The following is a 21,451-nucleotide window of genomic DNA, read 5'->3' as shown; positions in this document are numbered from 1 at the left end:
CCATCAATTGGGGAATAGCTGAACAAGTTATAGTATATTGATGTTATGGAGTACTATTGTTCTATTAGAAACTATGAATATAGAAGCATGGAACAAATTACAGGAACTGATGCTGAGTAAAGTTAGCAGAACCAAGAGAACATTGTACACATTAACAACAACATTGTGAGTTGATCAACCTTCAGAGATGGAGTTCCTCTCAGTAGTTCAGAAAGCTAGGACAATCCTAGGAGACCTGCTCTGGACAATGCTGTTCACATCCAGAGGAAGAAAAACAATCCAAAGCATAAAAAATCTACAGAATCTAAATGAACACTAAATTCACTTTTCAAAAATTTCTCTTATTTTTTTCCTATCTTATGGTTCTCTTTCTTTTTCCTTAATCCTATTTCCTCACACAAAAAATGTCTAATCTGTAAATACTTTAAACACAAAAGTACATGCACAAAATTCACTGCTTGCTGCAGAGGGGAGGGAGGTATAAAGGGAGGATGGAAGGAAAGTATGTTACTGAAAAATATGCATATACATTTTGGATGAATGTTGAAAATGGGGAAGGAAGAGGGAAAGGGGAGAGGGAGGGAAAATGTAGAACTCAAAATCTTACAAAAAAATGAATGCTGAAAACTATCTTTGCATATAGTTGGAATAATATTTTTTTAAAAAAAGAGAAAAAAAATCATTCCCTAATTGATAAATGGTCAAAGGATATGAACAGACAGTTTTCAGATGAAGAAATTGAAGATATTTATAATCATATGAAAAATGTTCTAAAAATCACTACTGAGTAAAGAAATGCAAATTAAAACAAATCTCAGCTACCACCTCATACTCATCAGATTGGCTAGTATGACAGAAAAGAAAAATGATAAAATTTGGAAAACTGGGACACAAATGCATTGATAATGGATTTGTGAACTGATCCAACCATTCTGGAGAACAATTTGGAACTACGCCCAAAGGACAATCAAACTGTACATACCCTTTGATCCAGTAATACAAACTACTAGAGAACATAAAAGATCAAAAGAGATCATTAAAAAAAGAAAAAAGCTCCTACATGTACAAAAAATTTCTAGCAGCTCTTTGTGTGGTGGTAAAAAATTAGAAATTAAAGGTGCCCATCAATTGGAGAATGGCTTAACAAGTTGTGCCACATGATTGTGATGGAATATTGCTGTGCTATAAGAAATGATAAGCAGGATGTTTTCAGAAAACCTCGAAAGATTTTCATGACTGAGCTATCCTGAGTAATACAATAAACCCAAGACAATTCCAAAGACTTATGATGGAAAATGCTATCCACTTCCAGGGAAAGAAATGATGAGGCCTGAAGGCAGATTGAAGCAAACATATTTTCATTTTTTCTTTTTGTTTTCCTATTGTTCTTTTTCTTCTTTCACAACATGACCAATATGGAAATAAGGTTTAACAAATTAATCAAGAATCCCATGGTGCTGAAACTTCTGAGTCACTTGAGCAACAAGAAGGTGAACTAGACTTATATTCAGATCACCATGACCTCTCAATCTCTTCAAACCAGAAATTATACACTAAAGATAAGCAACTTCAGTTGTGTCCATCATCTAAAACATCCAGAATCCAAAAGAGGTAAAACAAAACAAAACCTAGGAATTGATGTTCAATGACCCTTACTCATTCAGCACTCCCATCAGATAGGCTCACAATAAAATTCACCCTTGTTCCTTGCTTCCTATTTCCTTTTTTTTCCCAGGTTTTTTGCAAGGCAAATGGGGTTAAGTGGCTTGCCCAAGGCCACACAGCTAGGTAATTAGTAAGTGTCTGAGACTGGATTTGAACCCAGGTACTCCTGACTCCAAGGCCAGTGCTTTGTTCACTATGCCACCTAGCCACCCCCTTGCTTCCTATTTCCAATGCTGTAGATGCCTTGACAATCAGCCCTTTTAGCAGCCTGGCAGAGGCTGCAACCCAAAAGTACGAGTGCTGCAAAGCTCTGAACAAAAATAGCAGGAAAGCAGACTCTGAACTTATGGTGCCATGCCAGAGAACTAAGAAAGAGAGGGAGTGGGATAGGTCACCAGGACAGAAAACAGCATATGGGCAGCTGTGCAGGCACTCCACCAAGGTTGAGGGAAAGAACAAAATATCCAGGTAGACCAATTTAGGGAACTATTTTTGTCCAATTGCCAATACATCTGAAAATTTAAATGAAATGGATGGATATTTTTTTAAAAAACAAGTTACTAAATTTGGAACTGTGTCCAAAAAGCAATAAAATTGTGCATAGCCTGTGATCCCCAATATCTGCTAGGGGAAGACACCTAGTCTCTTAAATCATGAGAATAATCAATGATTTCATTACAGATAATGACAAGAGCAAACCAAAACTTGTGAGATGAAACAAAAGCACTAGTTACAAGAAAATTTCTCTCTCTCTGAATGCTTACATCAAAAATGGAGAAGGCTAGGAAAAAACAGACATGCAATTAAAAATCCTAGGAAAACAACAAAAACACTCAATTATATAACAAAATAAAAAAAATCAAAGGATTAATAAAAATGAAAGCAAAAACAAAAAATTGTACTACTAAAGTGAAGAACTTAAAAAGAAATAATAAAACATATTGGCTTTCTTTTTTAAAAAAATCAAATTAAAAATATGTGAATTCACAATGAAAAAAGATGAAATCAAAACAATTACCAGAAGTTATTTTTGCCCAACTGACAATCTAAATGAAATAGATCAACATTTTTTTAAAAAAACAAGTTACTCAAATGTCAAAGTATGCCCAAAAGGCAATAAAACTGTGCATAACCTTTGATCCAGCAATACCACTACTAAATCTATATCCCAATGAGAGTATAAAAAAGGGGAAAAGACCCACATGTACATAAATATTTATGGCAGTCCTTTTTGTAGTGGCAAAGAAATGGAAATTGAAGGAATGCTTATCAATTGGGGAATGACTGAATAAGTTACAGAATGTGAATATTATGGAGCACTATTATTCTTAAGAAATCAAGAGTGAACTTTTTAATGATTTTTCAGTAGAATCATATCAGTAGATACTAACAATAGATATTAGTGATCAAAAGATATTTTCTTACAACTCTTATCTTCATTTTGGAAATTCAGGTTTTTTAGGAGACACAACAATGTAAATACCTAAGATTGGGCAGAATCACAAGTAACTTTTATTTTGGAAGACAGAATTGTTCTTGCGGTCATCATGTTCATTTCTTCATATTATGTAATTCAGGTAAAAATGGTGCAAGGGAAAACCACTATTCTACTCTTATTTCTTTATACTTAATGTTCTTAAGTACATTATAATGGTTGATAAATTTTTAAAAAAAGAGAAAGAAAGAAATCAAGAGTGGTCAGACTTTAGAAAAGCCTGGAAAGGTTTGCATGAACAGATGCTGAGTGAAATGACCAGAACCAGGAAAAAGAACATTGTGCACATTTATAGCAATATTGTGAAGTAGATCAACTATGACATAAGCAGCTCTTCTCAACAGTTCAATGATGAAAGACAACCGAAGGGACCTGTTTTGGAAAACGAATCTACATTCAGAAAAAAAAACAAAAACATCATAGAGTCTGGATGCAGAACAAAGTATACTATCTTCACTTTTTAAATTTTCTTTTATGTTTTTCCTTTCTTTCTCCTGTTTTTCCCCCTTAGTTCTAATTCCTCTTTCAGAATATATTAAACACAATTTCACATGTACAACTTTTACCAGACTGGTCGCTGCCATGGGGGGGGGGGGGGGAGAAACAACGTAGGGTGATAGAAACATGTGAAACTTATAAACTTGCAAATGAATGAATATTGAAAACTACTTTTGCATAACTGGAAAAAATTGAATAAAGATTTTTAAAAATAAATTGCTCAGATTATCAGAGGACAAAAATAGAAAACTTATATAACCTTATCTTAGAAAAAGAAACTCATCAAGTTACAAAAAAACTGAAGACCAGGCGGATTTACAAAAGAATTCTACCTAACATTTAAAGAATTAATTTGGGGGCAGCTAGGTGGCATAGTGGATAGAGCACTGGCCTTGGAGTATCTGAGTTCAAATTCGACCTCAGACACTTAATAATTACCTAGCCGTGTGGCCTTGGGCAAGCCACTTAACCCCATTGCCTTGCAAAAAAAAAAAAGAATTAATTCAAGGGGCGGCTAGGTGGCATAGTGGATAAAGCACCGGCCCTGGAGTCAGGAGTACCTGGGTTCAAATCCGGTCTCAGACACTTAATAATTGCCTAGCCGTGTGACCTTAGCAAGCGACTTAACCCCGTTTGCCTTGCAAAAAAAAAAACCCTAAAAAAAAAGAATTAATTCAATGCTTACATATACTTTGAAAAAAATTAGTAAAGAAAAAATCCTACTCTGACATAAATTTGGTCTTAATGCCTAAATCAGGAAGAGTCAAAATTTATAAAGAAAACTATAGGCCTAAGTCCCTAATGAATATTGATGGGGAAAAAAAATGAAATACTAACAAGTAAATTTCAGCAATAATTGTTGCAACCAGACTGGCTTTATTCCAGGAAAACAGGGGTGGTTCAGAGGTGGCTAGGTGGCGTAGTGGATAGAGCACTGGCCCTGGGGTCAGGAGGACCTGAGTTCAAATTTGGTCTCAGACACTTAATATTTACCTAGCTGTGTGACTTGGGCAAGACAAAAACCAAAATAAGAAAGGGTTGGTTCAAAATTAAGAAAACTATAAGCATAGAAATTGTCCATATTCACAACAAAGAAAAAATTATGATTATTTTAATAGATACAGAAAATGCTTTTGACAAAATATAACCCACATTATATTTAAAACATTAGAAAGTGCAGGAATAAATAATGCTTTTTTTTTTAAGGTTTTTGCTAGGCAATGGGGTTAAGTGGCTTGCCCAAAGCCACACGGCTAGGTAATTATTAAGTGTCTGAGACCGGATTTGAACCCAAGTACTCCTGACTCCAGGGCCAGTGCTTTATTCACTGCACCACCTAGCCGCCCCTTAAATAATGCTTTTCTTAAAATGATAAACAGCATTTATCTAAATCAAAAAGAAGCATTATCCGTAATAGGGAAAAGCTAGAAGCCTTGCCAATAAGATCAAGGAGTAGGCAAGTCTGGTCACTATCACCATTGCTATTCAATATTGTACTAGAAATGCTAGTTACTGCAGTAAAACAAGAAAAAGAAATTTAAGCAATACACATAAACAATGAAGAAGCAAAAGTATTACACTTTTTTTACAGATATGGCTTACCAAGAGAATTCCAGAATGAACGAAAAAACTAGTTGAAACAATTAACAACTTCAACAAAGTTACAGAATAGAAAATAAATTCACATAAATCCTTAACCTTTCTGTATGTTATCAACAAAATCTGGAAGGAAAAGACAGAGAAATTCCATTTCAAATAACTAAAGGAAGTTAAAAAATACCTGCCAAGGAACAATATGAACACAATTAAAAAACATTCTTCACACAAATAAAAGAGTTAAGTTAAAGAAGAAATACTACTAATTGTTAATCAACTGTGGATAAATCCTAAAATACCAGTTTTGGAGGTCAGAACTCACAGTAAGTATTTTAAGTTTATTGTTCACTTAACCTTCCACAGTGTTTTTCACAACACTAATCATGCCTCTCAAATCTTATACCTTATACTGATTATTTTTTTTTGTATATAAGCGTAAAACTTTAGATTCATCTTTTTTGAATCTTATTAAATTGGGCCCAAAATTTTAGCCTCTCAAAATCATTGTCATTTGGTATGTCATTTGTGTTATCTGCAAATTTGATGAGCATACTATCTACGTCTTTATTCATTTCTATCCAATCAAATTATTTTAATAAAAATGTTATTAAACAGCCATTTATATCTCAGGGGCCCACACTGAAGTCCAGCAGAAAATAGGCTGAACCATTAACAATTACTCTTTGAGGCTCACAATCCAAACATTTCTGAACCTATTTGATTTTATTTTTCTCTAATCCATATATCTCCATGTTCTCTACAGGAATGATATAAAATACTGAAAGCTTTGTAAAAAATCCAGGTAATTTTTTGTAAAAATTTTGTAAAAAATCCAGCATTCCTCCCATCTATATTAGGAATTGTATCAAAAAAGGAAATAAGATTGGTCTGGCAAGACATGTTCTTGATAAAAGCCACATTGGCTCTTTATATTTCCATATTATCAGGGATAGTAGTAATGAATCCTTGGAAATGAAAGTCCTTCATAGTTTGGGTCCAAATTACCTTTCCAGACTTGTTCATATTATGAACTCTCTTATACTCTTCAATCCAAGAAAAATGGAATTATTGTTCACCCAACTGCACATTCCCATCTCCTCCCTCCATGTCTATTGGAGGCTGCCTTTTAGGGTAGGAGAATGTACTTTCTCCACTCAGCTTGGAATTCCTAGTGTCCTTCAAGACTCTCTTGGGTGGGTGACCAGCTTCTTTGAAGACTTTGCTAATTCCTCCATTTATAAGTGTTCCCTCCTTCAGCAAATTATATTAACTTATCTGTTTACATATGAACATGCATTGTTTAACTTTTCTTTATGACTAACATGCAGCTCTTGACACCTATCTCCTGGTTCTTTTTATCTAACTAATCCAATGAACTCCTTTGCTTGCTCTTCATTTATGCCACATTCACTAACAGTATTCCCCACAAAGGAAAGCATCTCACTTCCTTTTGCTCTTTTGCAGAGGTGAAAAGTATGTAGCTAGAGAACACTGCACATAATGTCATATTTATTGGATTTGGTGAATTTTTTTGTCTTCTTTATTTAAAATTATAAGGAATGGCTCTCTAGGAAAGAGAGAGGTCAGGGAAAACAAAGGCGATGTTCAAAAAAGATCGAAAGCAAACATTTTAAGTTATCTTCTTTCTATTTTACAATAAACCTTCATAGGTGAAGTTTATAACCCCACTGACACATTTTCTGACTACTTTAGATTATTCTTTGAAGGCAGAGCAAGCTGCAATTCCATACACGTTTTCCACAATTTCTTAAGATCGAGAAATTGTACACCTGAAAGGTACTGAAGTCACTCACCCTCCAAGATGCAATTGGTCAGGTAGCTGGCATCACTTTGTGGTCACCTGAGTATTAAGAGGCACAAGAGAACTCCAGCCTCTCTCTGGTGACTGACTAATGGACAACCATGAGGCAACAAAGATGCAGGGGAATTCTATTTAGTTGCATCAGTGAATGGTATCCTTACTGCATATCCTCCCCCTGCTGTATTAACTGCTTGAATGATCCACTATCAGATTTAAACCACCAAAGGAGTTGACTTGAATGAGAACCAGGCTAGAAATATTCCTAGAGAAATATAAATCAAAATACATTTGAGGTTTTTCATCACATTTATTATCAGTTTGACAAAGACAACACAAAAATAAATAAAAGGCCACTTGTTGAAAGGGCTTCAGGAAAACAAGTATACCCAGTCTATATGGAAAACAATTTGGAAATATACCCCCCCAAAGTCACTAAATTGTGCATATTCTTTGACCAACTTAAACCACTAATAAATTTCTGTGCCAAATATACCAAGATTGAGTAAAAAGGCTCATATATACAAAAATATTTATAGCAGCAATCATCTTTTTGTAGTGTCAAAGAATAGGAAATTGGGAGGATACTCATCAGTTGGAAGCAGCTATCAGAGTACAAATTTTCTAGAACAGGACACAACAAATGATCAAAAGGAACAGATTCAGAAAAAAATCCAAGTTCTGTATGAAATGATGAAGAGTAAAGTGAGCATAATCAACAAGAACCATGATAAGAACAGTAGGGGGAATAATATGAATTACTTGGAAAAACAATGACCAACCCCTTTTCAAGAGGTCATTAGATGAAGTATGTTGCTCAGGACTCTTGAAGTTCAAGGTACAGGACACTCAAGCCATTTTCGGAGAACCACTGTCAAAATTAGTCTTGACGTGCAAAGATTATATTTTTGTTGTTTTTATATCAATGACATTTGGGGTTGTCAAAAGAAAAAGGTTACTGCCAAAAAAAAAGTCACTGAAATATTTTTACAAAGGCAGAGGGGTAAACAAAGAGGACAGACTACACATAAAAAACTATGTTGAATTTATCAGATGCTTAAAAGGAAAAGGAAGTTGTAGATAAAAGATTTGTGGTTTCATGCGCTATCTTTTTTTGTTTTCTGTTCTTTGTACAACATAAGAAAATGTCATTTTGGTGTTTAGTTTAGTTTGGGGTTTTTTTGCAAGGCAATTGGGGTTAAGTGGCTTGCCCAAGGCCACATAGCTAGGTCATTAAGTGTCTGAGGCCGGATTTGAACTCAAGGTCCTCCTGACTCCAGGGCTGGTGCTCTATCCACTGCACCACCTAACCACCCTCATTTTGGTGTTTACAATCAGAATTTAAACCTTTTTTTTTTCATCTATGGGTTCAGAAAAGGGTAGAACTGAAAAAGAAAATATTGTTTACCAAAGGTATACTTCATATTAAACATGCTCAAAGTATGATTTCATGATGAATTAAAGAAAATCTCAAAACATTTAATACACTCAATAAAATCATGAAAAATGGTTGCAGCAAAAATTTATTGCAAATTTAAAGTTCTTTTAAGAGTAAAGATTGTAATATTTATTGCATATGTTTATAACCTTGCTTTAATTTATCCCAGTTAATTCACACACCACTGTGCTATTGCCCAATTTTCCTTCTGTTTGCCTAGTATCCAGGTATCCTGCCTCCATCTTCCCAGTATCTCATACCCAATCATTCATGGAGATGATTATCAACCATCTAATAATCTATTGTATCAGACCCCTAACAGGCCTTGCCATCTCCACCCCCGCCCTTGTCAATACATTCTTCATGGCAAACTAATTTTATGTGTAATTAAATTATTTGCTCAAGACATACAAAAGGCCCCCCTCTGGCCTACTAGGAAATTTTCATATTCCTGAATCTGACACTCAAGGCCCTGCACAATGGATATCTCCTTACTATTCCCATGTCCTCATGTTGCATCTCTCAATTCAACGACTCCATCCAAACGAAACCGTCCCTAGTGACATGTTGCGTTCCTTCGAGCATTCTCTTTGCCCGAGCTCCCTTCACCCTGACTTCTCTCTGAGCCCTTCTAGCAGTTTCCACGGGTTTCCCCGGCCACCTTTCACCTCTCACGAGCATGTGTCCTATCTCTATTAGACTCTGACACCCTCTCAAATCTTTTATCTCCTTCACCGTCTATCACGATGACACCGCATTAAACAAACATGTTGTTTGAAGCGTCTCACACGTCTTTCAAGGGCCACTAATCAATAATCGATAATCGATCACATTTCACGATCGGAAGCAGCAAGAGGCCGTTTGCTGCTTCGCCTTAGAGAGAAATGAAAGGCACGTGCTGCCCAAGCTTAGCCCTGCTGCTGCAATCCCAGGAGGGCCGGCGTCCGAGTTCCTCCGTGGCCGGCCGCAGATCCTCCCCAGCCCAACTCCCCCGGCGGCGGTCCGCTCTTCACGTCTTCCTCCGGAGCGGCCCGGGCCAGCTCCTTACCTCCGGCAAGAGTCCGCAGCGCCGGCTCCCGTGGCCCGAGGAGAGGCCGCAAGTGTCGGCCCCCGAGCAGCAACAACGCGCGAAGCTCCCGCGCCATGTCTTACTCCCCGAAGGTAGACCGGGGCAGGGGTGAGAGGCGGGACGGAGCACGATCGGCGAGGGCCGAAGCCGGAAAGCAAGGCGGCACCTGGGGGCTTCGGGGAGCGCGTGGCGGGAACCTTTGACGTCACTACCGCGCGACAGGGTGTCCACGGCATTTGCCTGCACCGCAGCCGCGGCCCTCCGTTCCGCCTTGGGTGCTCTGCTCCTCCAGCGACCCTCAGAGGCTTTCCCATTGACCCGCCGGCGTCCCGTGCACCTCGTCCTGGCGAATGAGAGAGAAGAAAAAGCGTTATTGAGCGGAGATTAGAATGCGGGCTTATCTGGGCAGGCGTAGGCGAAGACCAACCTGCTGGAGTGTGATCCCGGAAGGGGACCTCGGCGACCTTCTGTCTGGTCGTCAAGGGCAACGCCTCCTCAGGCCCCTGTGGGGCTGAAAGGTGCTTGTGAAGTGTCTTGTTTGCTCATCTGTAAAAAGAAGGACGGGATCAATTGCGGATGTCGATGCTGATCGATGCTGATGAACTGACTTTTAGGCGGTTTATTAACATTTGCCAAGTTCTGGAGAGTCGAGGGCTGCTCACCAGTCCCGAGATGGGAGAGAGGAAGAGCCCCTGTCTGGCTTTTGTGTCAAGGCCCAGAGTGAGAAGGAAACCCACTCCTCCCGGGGGCAGCCCTCTCGGCTTTTGGATAGGAATTCGGCCTTTTTAAATAGGAATTTTGTTTGTTTGGAATTTTCAACCTACCTGGCTGCAGCTTCCACCCATTGCTCCAAGTTCTGCCCTCTGGAGGCAAACAGAACTGATCCATCTTCTACAGGACGATGTATTTGTCCTTGTTCTAGAAGAAGACCAGGACATCAGGGAGATAGCACGACGACAAGCATGATGACACCCGGGTCCAGTGGCCAGCGATGAATCTGGACCACTGCAGATGGTGCTGAATGGGAGGCGATCAGGGTTAAGTGACTTAGCCAACCAAGGTCACACAGCTTGTAAACATCTAAAATTGAATTTGAGCTCAGGTCCTCCTGATTCTAGGCTTCACTTTGCCCCTCATCTTCTATATGAAAAACCTTTGAATACCTTAAACAATCAGCATGTTTCCCCTAAGCCAGACAAATGTCACCCAGTGGTTTTAATCACATCTTACCCAGTTCATTCCTCATGTGGCATGATCTTGAGGGCCTTCACCATTCTAGTCATTCTCCTCTTCATATTTTCTAATTTATGTCTTTCCTAAAGTATGATGCCTATAGGTGAACACAATAATATGTAATATGTAATCCCAGTGGAGCAATCAACTCAAATTTCAATTATCATCTATTGCGAGCTTATATTTTACAGGGTGTTAGGCTATAGAGAGAGAGACAAAAGTGAAATAAATACCTGCCTTCAAGGAGGGAGACAACATATACATATATAAATGTATCTAAAATAAATACAAGTTAATGTGAAAGAGAAGGCAGTAGTCTTTGAGAGATAAAAGATTTCATGTACTTGAGCTAAGCTTTGAAAGAAACTTCAGGAGGTTGAGGTAAAGACAAAGTGTATAGAACTTTGAAGTCTTGAAGATTAATCAATGCAAAAGGCACTGACCTAACTTTGTATTTCTGAGGTATAAATGCAATGCCTGTGAGCAAGTTCTTAGTAAATTCTTGGGGACCTAATGATTAATTTTTCACACAGTTGCAATTAGGTGGTGAATGTTTTATCAAGTGGATAGAGGCAGTCACAAAAGATTAAAAATTTAAATTTTATGTCATTGAAAAACATTGCTATAAACAAAACACAAGGATAAAAAGGGAAGTGGTCAATTGGGAAAAAAAAACTTTATATATCAACTTTATCTCTCATATATAAAATATAGAACTGACACACAAAACCAAAAGTCATTCCTCAGTAGGGATACCCAATGGATAAATAGGCAAGGGATATTAATAGTTCTAAAAAAGAAGTATTACAAATTATTAACTATATGCAGGAATATTCCAAATCACTAATAATGAGAATGCAAAAATAGTTCTGAGATTTCATCTCATATCCATCAAATTGGAAAGGATAACAAAACCTGGGAATAATCAATATTCAATTTTAGAAGGACAAACATGTTTATACATAGTTGCCCTTCATTCTCGAAGACATGACATCAGGGAAGTCATACCATGACAAGCATATGAATTGGATTTGAGTAAGGAGATGCTGTGCTAAGTCACCAGTCTCACTTTGTCCTCCAGAGCCATCTGGGTCCAGTGACCAGATATGAATCAGGATGACTGATGACTCTGAATGTGAGGCAATCAGGGCTAAGTCCCAAGTTCACACAGCTAGAAAGTAAGGCTGGATTTGAACCCAGGTCCTCTTCACTCCAGGGTCAATACTCTCCACTGGACCACCTATCTTCCCCTTATGCAAGATTGGTGGAGCCCTGAATTGTGTAATCATTCTGGAAAGCAATTTGGAAATATGCAAAGAAAGTTACTAAAATATTCATACCTTTTGACCCACAGATTTTATATATATATATAGACATATACCCCCCATCCCCATGAAGGTCACTGACAGAAAGATCCCACATTCAAAAAAATATTTGTAGCAGCATTTTTTGTAGTAACAACAGGAAGATAATAGATGCCTCTTCATGACAGAATGGTTAAAGTGTCATACATTAATCTAGTGAAGTGGTTCTCATTTAATGTTTGAGAACTCCCAAGGGGTGTGAGATGATAATCTAAGAGTTTTACAATAAAAATTCTTTAATGATTCCTTAAACAGTAAATAAATGGCAAATTCTGTTACAAATGTATTTCCTCTGCAACAATGAGCAGATTCATGTTTGAAACATTCTAAGTTTGTATCTAAATAATTCCAAGCCATCATGATCATGTGCACAATGATTTTGGTATTCCTGAAAATATTACATGAAACTCTGCCTACTTCTGATATGGAAGATCACTGCTTCATGTAAGACAAGTAAAGGAGAATATAATTTAGAAAGATATCTAAGTGATAAAAATGAGGAAGAGGAGAGGAGAACTTCCTGTAAATGATCTCAATATTTTTAATGTGGTATATGAGAATGTCCTCAGCTGAAAGGTTGGGGAAAAGGGGTCCAAGAGAGGTTTGAGGAGGGATGATCTAATTTCCATCCCATTATAAGTTGTCATCACATTCAAGGGAATTTGTAATTCAAATTAACAGAACCAAAAGAAGAAGCAATAGAAAAACTTAAGAAGCAGAATTTAAACATACCTGTGTGAGGGAAAAATCTTCCCATAGCTTCAATGGAATCTATACATTTACAAACATTTACGTGCTCACAAATGATCTTATGTTAAATTGACTCCTTAAAGTTGCCAGGCCTTGGAGGGATTTGCATGAACTGATGCTGAGAGAGATGAGCAGAACCAGAAAAACACTGTACGCCCTATCAGTAACATGAGGGTGATGATCAATCTTGATGGACTCGCTCATTCCATCGGGGCAACAATCAGGGACAATCTGGGACTGTCTGCAATGGAGAATACCATCTGTATCCAGATAAAGAACTGTGGAGTTTGAACAAAACATAAGGACTATTCCCTTTAATTTAGAAAAAAATACTGATATCTTATTGTCTGATCTTGCTATCTCTTATACTTTGTTTCTTCCTTAAGGATATGATTTCTCTCTCATCACATTCAATTTGGTTCAGTGTATACCATGGAAACAATGTAAAGACTGACAAATTGCCTTTGGGCGGGGGGAGTAAGATTAGGGGAACATTGTAAAACTCAAAATAAGTAAAATCTTTAATTGAAAAAAAAAAAGTTGGCCAGGCTTGAGCTATTAAGTCTAATAACATATTGATAGTTTCACAAATGTAATGCTGCCAAATTCAAAAGAACTTTTTACTATACTTTTAATCAGATTGACTTGGAAATTCCTAATTATAGAAACAGCTTTTTTTGACCCCCAACCTCCTCCTCATCCCTCTCCCTATACATACAAATTCACAAAGAGTCAAAGGTTGCTAGAGAATTTTTAACAGCTCTCTTGGACTTTTGTACCTTTTATTCAAAATAAATAAAGGCAATGCATTTTGAACGCTACATTCTGAACTTGGCATATAAAAATAGAAAAAAAAAACTTTACCTAAGTGTCAATACTGGCATATACACAAAGATTGAATTCTTGAAAATTTCATTTGATAATTTCTTGGCTCTATGCTAAGTCTTAAAACTTTCTATACTTACTACCTTATGGGTAGTAAGGGGTAATGGGTAAGGGTATTATTTCTAAATTCATCACCTGGCTTACCAGCCCAGAGACTACTCTGCATTTTTGCATTTTTTTAAGATTGCTAATATAGCTAATGCCATAACTCAGTTATTCTCAAGATTTTTATACTTGTCCTTCGAGCAGTCTCTACCCACTTGGAACAAATGAACCGACTCCAGCAACAGCTGAATCGACAATATAGTAATCTTACTCTGTCACTAATTTTCCCTCTAATGTATTTTAATTTATTTCATAAAATATTGCTCAAAGTAAAAAGAATTTTTAATATTGTTTTAAAATTTTGAGTTCCAAATTCTCTCCTCTTTTTCCCTTCTTCCATCCTTGGGAAGGAAAGAAATTTGATACAGATTATACAAGTGAAGTTATGCAAAAATATTTCCATATTAGCCCTGTTTTTAAAGAAAATGCAGACCAAGGGGCAGCTAGGTGACACTTAACAATTACCTAGCTGTGTGGCCTTGGGCAAGTCACTTAACCCCATTTGCCTTGCAAAAACCTAAAAAAAAAAATGCAGACCAAAAACAATAAGGAAAGCAAAACAAGTATGTTCTCATCTGCATTCAGTTTCCATCAATTCTTTTTTATTTTTAATTTAAGGTAATGGGGTTAAGTGACTTGTCCCAGGTCACACAGGTAGGCAATTATTATATGTCTGAGGTCATATTTTTAACTCAGGTCCTACTGACTCCAGGGCTGGTGCTCTATCCACTATGCCACCTAGTTGCCCAATTTCCATCAATTCTTTCTCTGAAGGATCCTTCAAAATTGTCTTGGAGCATTTTTTTATTGATCAGATTAGCTAAATCATTCATAGTTGATCATCGTACACTGTTACTGTTACCATGTACAAAGTTCTCCTGTTTCTGCTCATTTCACTTTGTATCAATTCGCCTACCCAGGTTTTTTTGAAACTATCCTGCTCATCATTACTTTAACAAAATAATTTTCCACCACAACTTCTTCAGTCATTCCTCAATTTATGGGCATCCACACAATTTCTAATTCTCTGCCACCACTTAAAGAGCTGCTATAAATATTTTTGGATCACTAGATCCTTTTCCTTTTATCTCTTTGGGATAAAGACTTAGTAGTGTTAGTGCTGGGTCTCTTTGTTTTTCACAATAATTGGATCAGTTCACAACTCTACCATAAATGTATTAGTGACTCAATTTTTCCACATCCTCTCCAACATTTGTCATTTTTTTTATCTGTCTTATTAGCCAATCTCATAGGTGTAAGGTCATTTCAGAGAGTTGTTTTAATGTGTACTTCTCTAATCAATAGTGATTTGAGGCCTTTTTTCATATGACTATAGATAACTAATTTCTTTTTTAAAAAATTGCCTGTTCATATCTTTTGACCATTGGTCAATTGTAGTTCTGCTATTAATTTCTGACCATAAAATTTAATCCACGTGTTCTTCCTAGTATTTACTTTCTTTCCTTTCCATCCTGTTACTGTTAGAGGGAACTTCTTCCTAGTCCTGTGAAATGAAACATGACAACTCAGCTACTGAACCATCTATCCCATTTTTGTTGGTGCTCATCATTTTGATCATTTCATGACCCATTTCCTTCTCCAGTTTATTTTACATATAAGGAAACTGAGGTTTTACATATGAGGAAACCCAGCCCAGGGTCACACAGCTAGTGAATGACCAAGGTCAGATTTGACATAGGTGGATGAGATTATTTAACCCCCAAATCAGGACATTATCATCTAGTTGCCCTCCACCTGTCCCGAAACAGGATTCTCTTTTAGTATTCCAAGCCAGGATTAGGGGAATATTCTTCTCTACACCATCTTGATTCCCTTTTTAATCAAATATTTCAGAGATGTGCTGGAACAAACTCATATTGGCTCAGGAGAGTCAATTATAAAATTTTCAATGTGACCATTTACACCCTAAAAGTTGACAAATATGACAAATAAGGATGTAATTATTTTGTTGATTGTATAGACTTAAAGAAAGTGATGGAGAAAATGTTTAATTGATTAAGTTAGATTAAGGAGATTAAAATTAAAATTGACTCCTTTACACTTTTGGTGTTTTTGGTGAACACCTATTATTAAACATTTATCAGCACACTCCTGCATATTTCCCACCATTCTCAATCACCTTCATACTTATAAGTTCAGTTCCTTTATCCTACTCTTGGCATCAGGTTTTTTTTTAACCTGATAGACAAATTTGAATCAAGAGTTGCAATAAATACCCACACAAGAGATTTATGATTTTGGAATGATTTAAGGATCACTGTGAATATATATGGAATATATATATAGGAAATACTGGAAATATATATATAAGAAATATAGATAGGAATCATTCCCCTTTCACCAGGGGCCTAGTACCACAGACTGTGAGTTAGCAACTCAATCTGGAATACATCATCATGAATTTCAGAGTCCTGATTACCAAGGACTTGACAAACCCTTTTAAAATCAACTTTAGAAAATATGAGTAAGAGTTGAAATTGATACCCATAAAATGAATGATTCAGTGCCTCTTGGAGCAGAGAGAATTTTAAAGCCCCAAAGAGAGTTGTTTAGAAATATAATAGTTATTGGGGCGGCTAGGTAGCACAGTGGATAAAGCACCAGCCCTGGATTCAGGAGTACCTGGGTTCAAATCCGGTCTCAGACACTTAATAATTACCTAGCTGTGTGGCATTGGGCAAGCTACTTAACCCCATTTGCCTTGCAAAAACCTAAAATATATATATAAAATAGTTATGTAAGACCCAGAGTTAGGAGGAACTGAGTTCAAATTCAATCATAGATACATACTAGCAATGGGACCTTAGGTTAATTGAGCCCTACCTGCCTTAGTTTCCTCATCTGTAAAATGGGGATAACCTTCTTTCTAAAGTTGTGGTAAGGCTAAATGAAATATGCTGAGGCTAAAATGAAATGTCACCTTAATAATTACCTAGCTGTGTGTCCTTAGGCAAGCCACTTAACCCCGTTTGCCTTGCAAAAACCTAAAAAAAAAAAATCCTAATAAAATGAAATGTAAAGATATTCAGAGATACCCTGTTTTCCAGAGTTAAGGCCTGGCAATCAGACTGTACCCTGAGCTTGACATAACAACAATCCTTTGTGCTTATCCACTGGATGATCTCACCCTCTGACGAAATGTTTTGCTTTGACCAGCACCAGATATTCTCCAAAGCATTTATGACTTTCATATAAATCGATAATTTCTCAAGGATCTGAGAGTCAGAAGCAAGCAACTGCAGGAGAAAGCAATCATTTACCTCACTGATGCCTATGCTTATAACTGCTAAGTGACCCAAACAAGGAGCTAACTCCTGCTCCTGCCATACTGACTCTGGATCTGCTGAATGAGGCTCAAGGACCCTTATGCAATGATTCCAATAACTTGGGGACAATTCACCCAGGATCCAAGGACACCTAAATTGTCCTGCAGAGGTGAATCTGTTGCAGCAACTGTTCACTCAAGATCTGAGAATGATTGCATTGTGATTCAACCCTTCTGTGATTTTTGTGTATATAAACCCTACCCCTGCCAGAAGCCACAAGCCTCCTCCCACTCCAGGGGACTTTGGTTTACAAACCTGCTTTCCTTACTCTGAAATTAATTAAACTTCTTTTGACTCCTGACTCCCCTATCCCTAACCATCTTCGTGCTCTGGCCACCTGCAGGTTAGAGACCAGTTCTGGTCTCTAACCTGCTTGACAGAAATGATATTTGTAAAAGGACTTTGTAAACATTAAATATTACATAAATGCTAAATACCATTGCTATATAACATGGAATAATCATGCCCAAGACATCACAAGGAAAGATGGAGGGCTAGGATTGTAGAAGCCAAGAAAAGCAAAAATAATTTATGCAAAAGGTAATTAATAGTCCAATAATAGAATTCCTATCCTACAAAGTTTACATAGTAGAAAGAACACCAGGTCTAGAGTAGGATGACTTGGATTTGAATCATATTACTCTATGACTTTCTAGTAATGGCACCTTGGGCAAGTAGCTTAAATTCTCTTTCAATTTTCTCATCTGTAAAGTGGGGAGAGAAAAGTGAAATAAATTATTTTTAAGGAAAGTTCCAGTCTTAAATTATGACTGATGTGAGTTATTAGTAATTTGAGCTTCCTTATCTAGATGTTGATTAGCTAGTTTGAGAAAAATAAGACATTTTTTCTCAATTGAAATTTTTATTTTATTTTTCCAATTACATGCTATGAAAGTTTTTCAACATTCATCCATATGCATATACATATTTATAAGTTACATAATTTTCTTCTACCCTTCCTTCCCACCCCCCTTCCCCTCAAAGGCGAACAGTCTGATGAATATTGTACAAAAACATTTGTGTTAAACATGTTTACAGATTAGTCATTTTTTGTAAGAGGAATTAGGACTAAAGGAAAAGAAAGAAATCAGGAGATCGGAAAGAAAAGCATGAGAAATTTTTAAAAAGTGAACACAGTGTTCATTCAGATTTTGTAGGTTTTTCTTTATTCTGTTTTATTTTGTTTTCTTCCTCTGGAGATGGATAGCACTGTCCATAATTAGTTTCTGGTATAAGAATTCACTATTGGACAAAGATTTGGGGGAAAACTGTAGGGCAAACACAGACAGACCTATACCTCACACCCTATACCAAAATAAGGTCAAAATGGATACAGGATTTTGACATAAAGGGTGGTACCATAGACCAATTAATAGATCATGAAATACTCTGTCAGCTCTATGAAAAGGGGAGAAATTTATGGCTAAATAAGAGATAGAGTACATTATAAATTACAAAATGGATGATTTTGATTACATCAAACTAAAAGTTTTTTGCACTAATGAAACCAATGCTGCCAAGATTAGGAGGACAACAGAAAGCTGGGAAACAATTTTCACAGTTAGACATTCTGATGAAGGTCTCATTTCTAAAATATATAGAGAAATGAATCAAATTTATGTAACAAGTCATTTTTAAATTGATAAATGATCAAAGAACATGAACAAGCAGTTTTCAAAGGAAGAAAGCAAAATTATATATATATATATATATATATATATATATATATATATATATATATAATCATATTGAAAAATGCTCCAAATCATTACTGATTAGAGAAATGCAAATTAACACAACTATGAGGTACTACCTCACACCTATCAGATTGGCTAAGATGATAAAAAGAGAAAACAATATTGGAGAGGTTGTGGGAGGATTAGGACATTAATAAATTGTTGATGGAGTCTCCATTCTGGAGAACAATATGGAACTATTTCCCAAAATCAACAAAACTGATCATACTCTTTGATCTAGAAATACCAATACTAGGCCCATCTCCAGAAAACATCATAAAAAAAATGGAAAAAGTACCACATGTTCCAAAATATTCAAAGTAGCTTTTTTTAGTAGTGTCAAAGAAGTGGAAATTGAGGGGATGTCCATCAATTGGGGAATAAGAGAACAAGTTATGGTATATGAATGGTATGGAATACTATAAGAACAAGAGAAGTATGTAATGAATTACATTAACTGATGCTGAGCAAATGGAGCAGAACCAAGAGAATATTATACATATTAACAATAACATTGTGAGTTGCAACCTTGATGGATGCAGCTCCTCTCTGCAGTCCCCCAAAGCTAGGACAACCCTGGGAGATATGTTAAATAAGACATTCTTAAATTTTTATATTAAATAATTAAAAATAAAAATCTGTTGCCCTATGGTTTGCAGACTCCTTTCCCTTTTTTGAAATTTAGGAAAACATTTGTCCTTCCCAGGATCCCTTTCCTATCCTTGTGATCTTTCATGGATCATTGATAATCATATCTACCTGTTCTTTGAGTACTCTCGGATATAATTGTCCTGAATCTGATGACTTGTATTCATTAAGTAACACAAGAGGCTCTCTTCTTTTTTTCTGCTTATTTGGGATTATGGCATGTCTTTGTTTTTCTTTTTTATAATTCAATATTTTTCTCCTTAGAAGAAGAAAAAAAAGCAAAATAAAAATTGAGAGTTTCTGTCTTCTCTCCATCATCTGGTTTCAGTGGTTCATCCCCACTGGGCAGTAGTCCTAACCCTTCTTTGGTGATCCTTCTTTCTATCAATATAGCCAAAACAACAACAATAAATAAAAAATTTGTTCCTAGAACCTATAATCCTAATAGGGAAAAGCAATTCATAACCTAATTAAAAATATCAATATGCATCATGGCCCACTCTCAATTAGTACTTATACTTTGTAGCTACTGTTTGCAATTTAACAAATGCCTATCCCAAGAACTAATCCGGTCCTCTGACTGTTAAAAGGAAATGCACTGGTGGAGAATATGTAGGCTTTAGTAGTAGTAACTCAAACCAAAGGATTCCCCAAAATCTGTGACACTAGCAGCTGCCCTCTAGGGCATGATTATAACACAGGGTTGTTGCAAGAGGTGATGCTAAATACATCTAGTTCATATTAGAATTTGAAGAACTTATGGCTCATTTATGTCACCACTAAAAGATGCCAATAAAGACTAAGTTTTTGATATAAAAAAACAATTTCATAATGTGGAAAAATTAGACAAATTGGTGTGACTTTATACAGAAATTCCAGAAGACATTGGAGGAGGGGGGTATGAGGGAGGTGGTAGGGAAAGACAGACACAGAGACACAGGGAGAGAATTATTGAAGCATTTTTTTGCTATAGAAGAGAACAGAGAGAAGGCCAGAAAGAATTATAGATAAACAGGGCAGCTTTAAAAGTTATAGATTGAGGGGCGGATAGGTGACGCAGTGGATAGAGCACCGGCCCTGGAGTCAGGAGTACCTGAGTTCAAATCTGGCCTCAGACACTTAATAATTACCTAGCTGTGTGGCCTTGGGCAAGCCACTTAACCCCACTGCCTTGCAAAAACTAAAAAAAAAAAAAGTTATAGATTGAAAAAATAGTTATAGGTTGAATTTATTACATTTCAAAATTCAATTTAAAGAAATTTTAAAATGGAAAATGACCCATTTGTAGAAAAATACAGCAACTCTATTAGTGGTGGCAAAGAATTGGAATTTATGGGGATGTCCATCAATTGGGGGAGGGATGAACAAGTTATGAAAAGTGATGTTGTGATGGAATATTATTATGCTATAAGAAATGACAAGTAGGATAATTTAAGAAAAACCTTGAAAGACTTACTCAAACGGATGCAAAGTGGATTGAGCGGAACCAGGAGAATATTTTTTTTTTAGGTTTTTTCAAGGCAGTGGGGTTAAGTGTCTTGCCCAAGGCCACACAGCTAGGTAATTATTAAGTGTCTGAGGCAAGATTTGAACTCAGGTACTCCTGATTCCAGGGCTGGTGCTCTATCCACTGCACCACCTAGCCACCCCCAGGAGAACATTTTAACAGTAACAGCAATATTTTAAGGATGGTCAGCTGTGAAGGATTTAGTTATTCCCAGCAATATAATAATTCAAAACAATTCCAAATGACTCATGATGAAAAAATGTATCTACCTCCAGAGAAAGAACTGATGGAATCTG

The 21,451-nt window shown here is 36.6% G+C and overlaps 1 protein-coding gene across 1 annotated transcript in view; it reads right to left on the bottom strand.

Annotated features, from left to right (window-relative positions):
- TRAP1 (TNF receptor associated protein 1) overlaps nucleotides 1-9,729 on the bottom strand; it is an 81,824-nt gene extending 72,095 nt beyond the window's left edge. The window contains exon 1 of the mRNA XM_074196860.1: nucleotides 9,560-9,729. Within this exon, the coding sequence (XP_074052961.1) occupies nucleotides 9,560-9,656 (97 nt within the window). The 5' untranslated portion in view covers nucleotides 9,657-9,729. The remainder of the gene's footprint in view (nucleotides 1-9,559) is intronic.
- Nucleotides 9,730-21,451: the final 11,722 nt, after the last annotated feature.

The sequence above is a fragment of the Macrotis lagotis genome, chromosome 8 (genome assembly GCF_037893015.1).
Source record: "Macrotis lagotis isolate mMagLag1 chromosome 8, bilby.v1.9.chrom.fasta, whole genome shotgun sequence".
Classification (NCBI taxonomy): domain Eukaryota; kingdom Metazoa; phylum Chordata; class Mammalia; order Peramelemorphia; family Peramelidae; genus Macrotis; species Macrotis lagotis.
The sequence above is the reverse complement of the archived record's forward strand: the minus strand, read 5'-3'. Positions and strand labels throughout refer to the sequence as shown.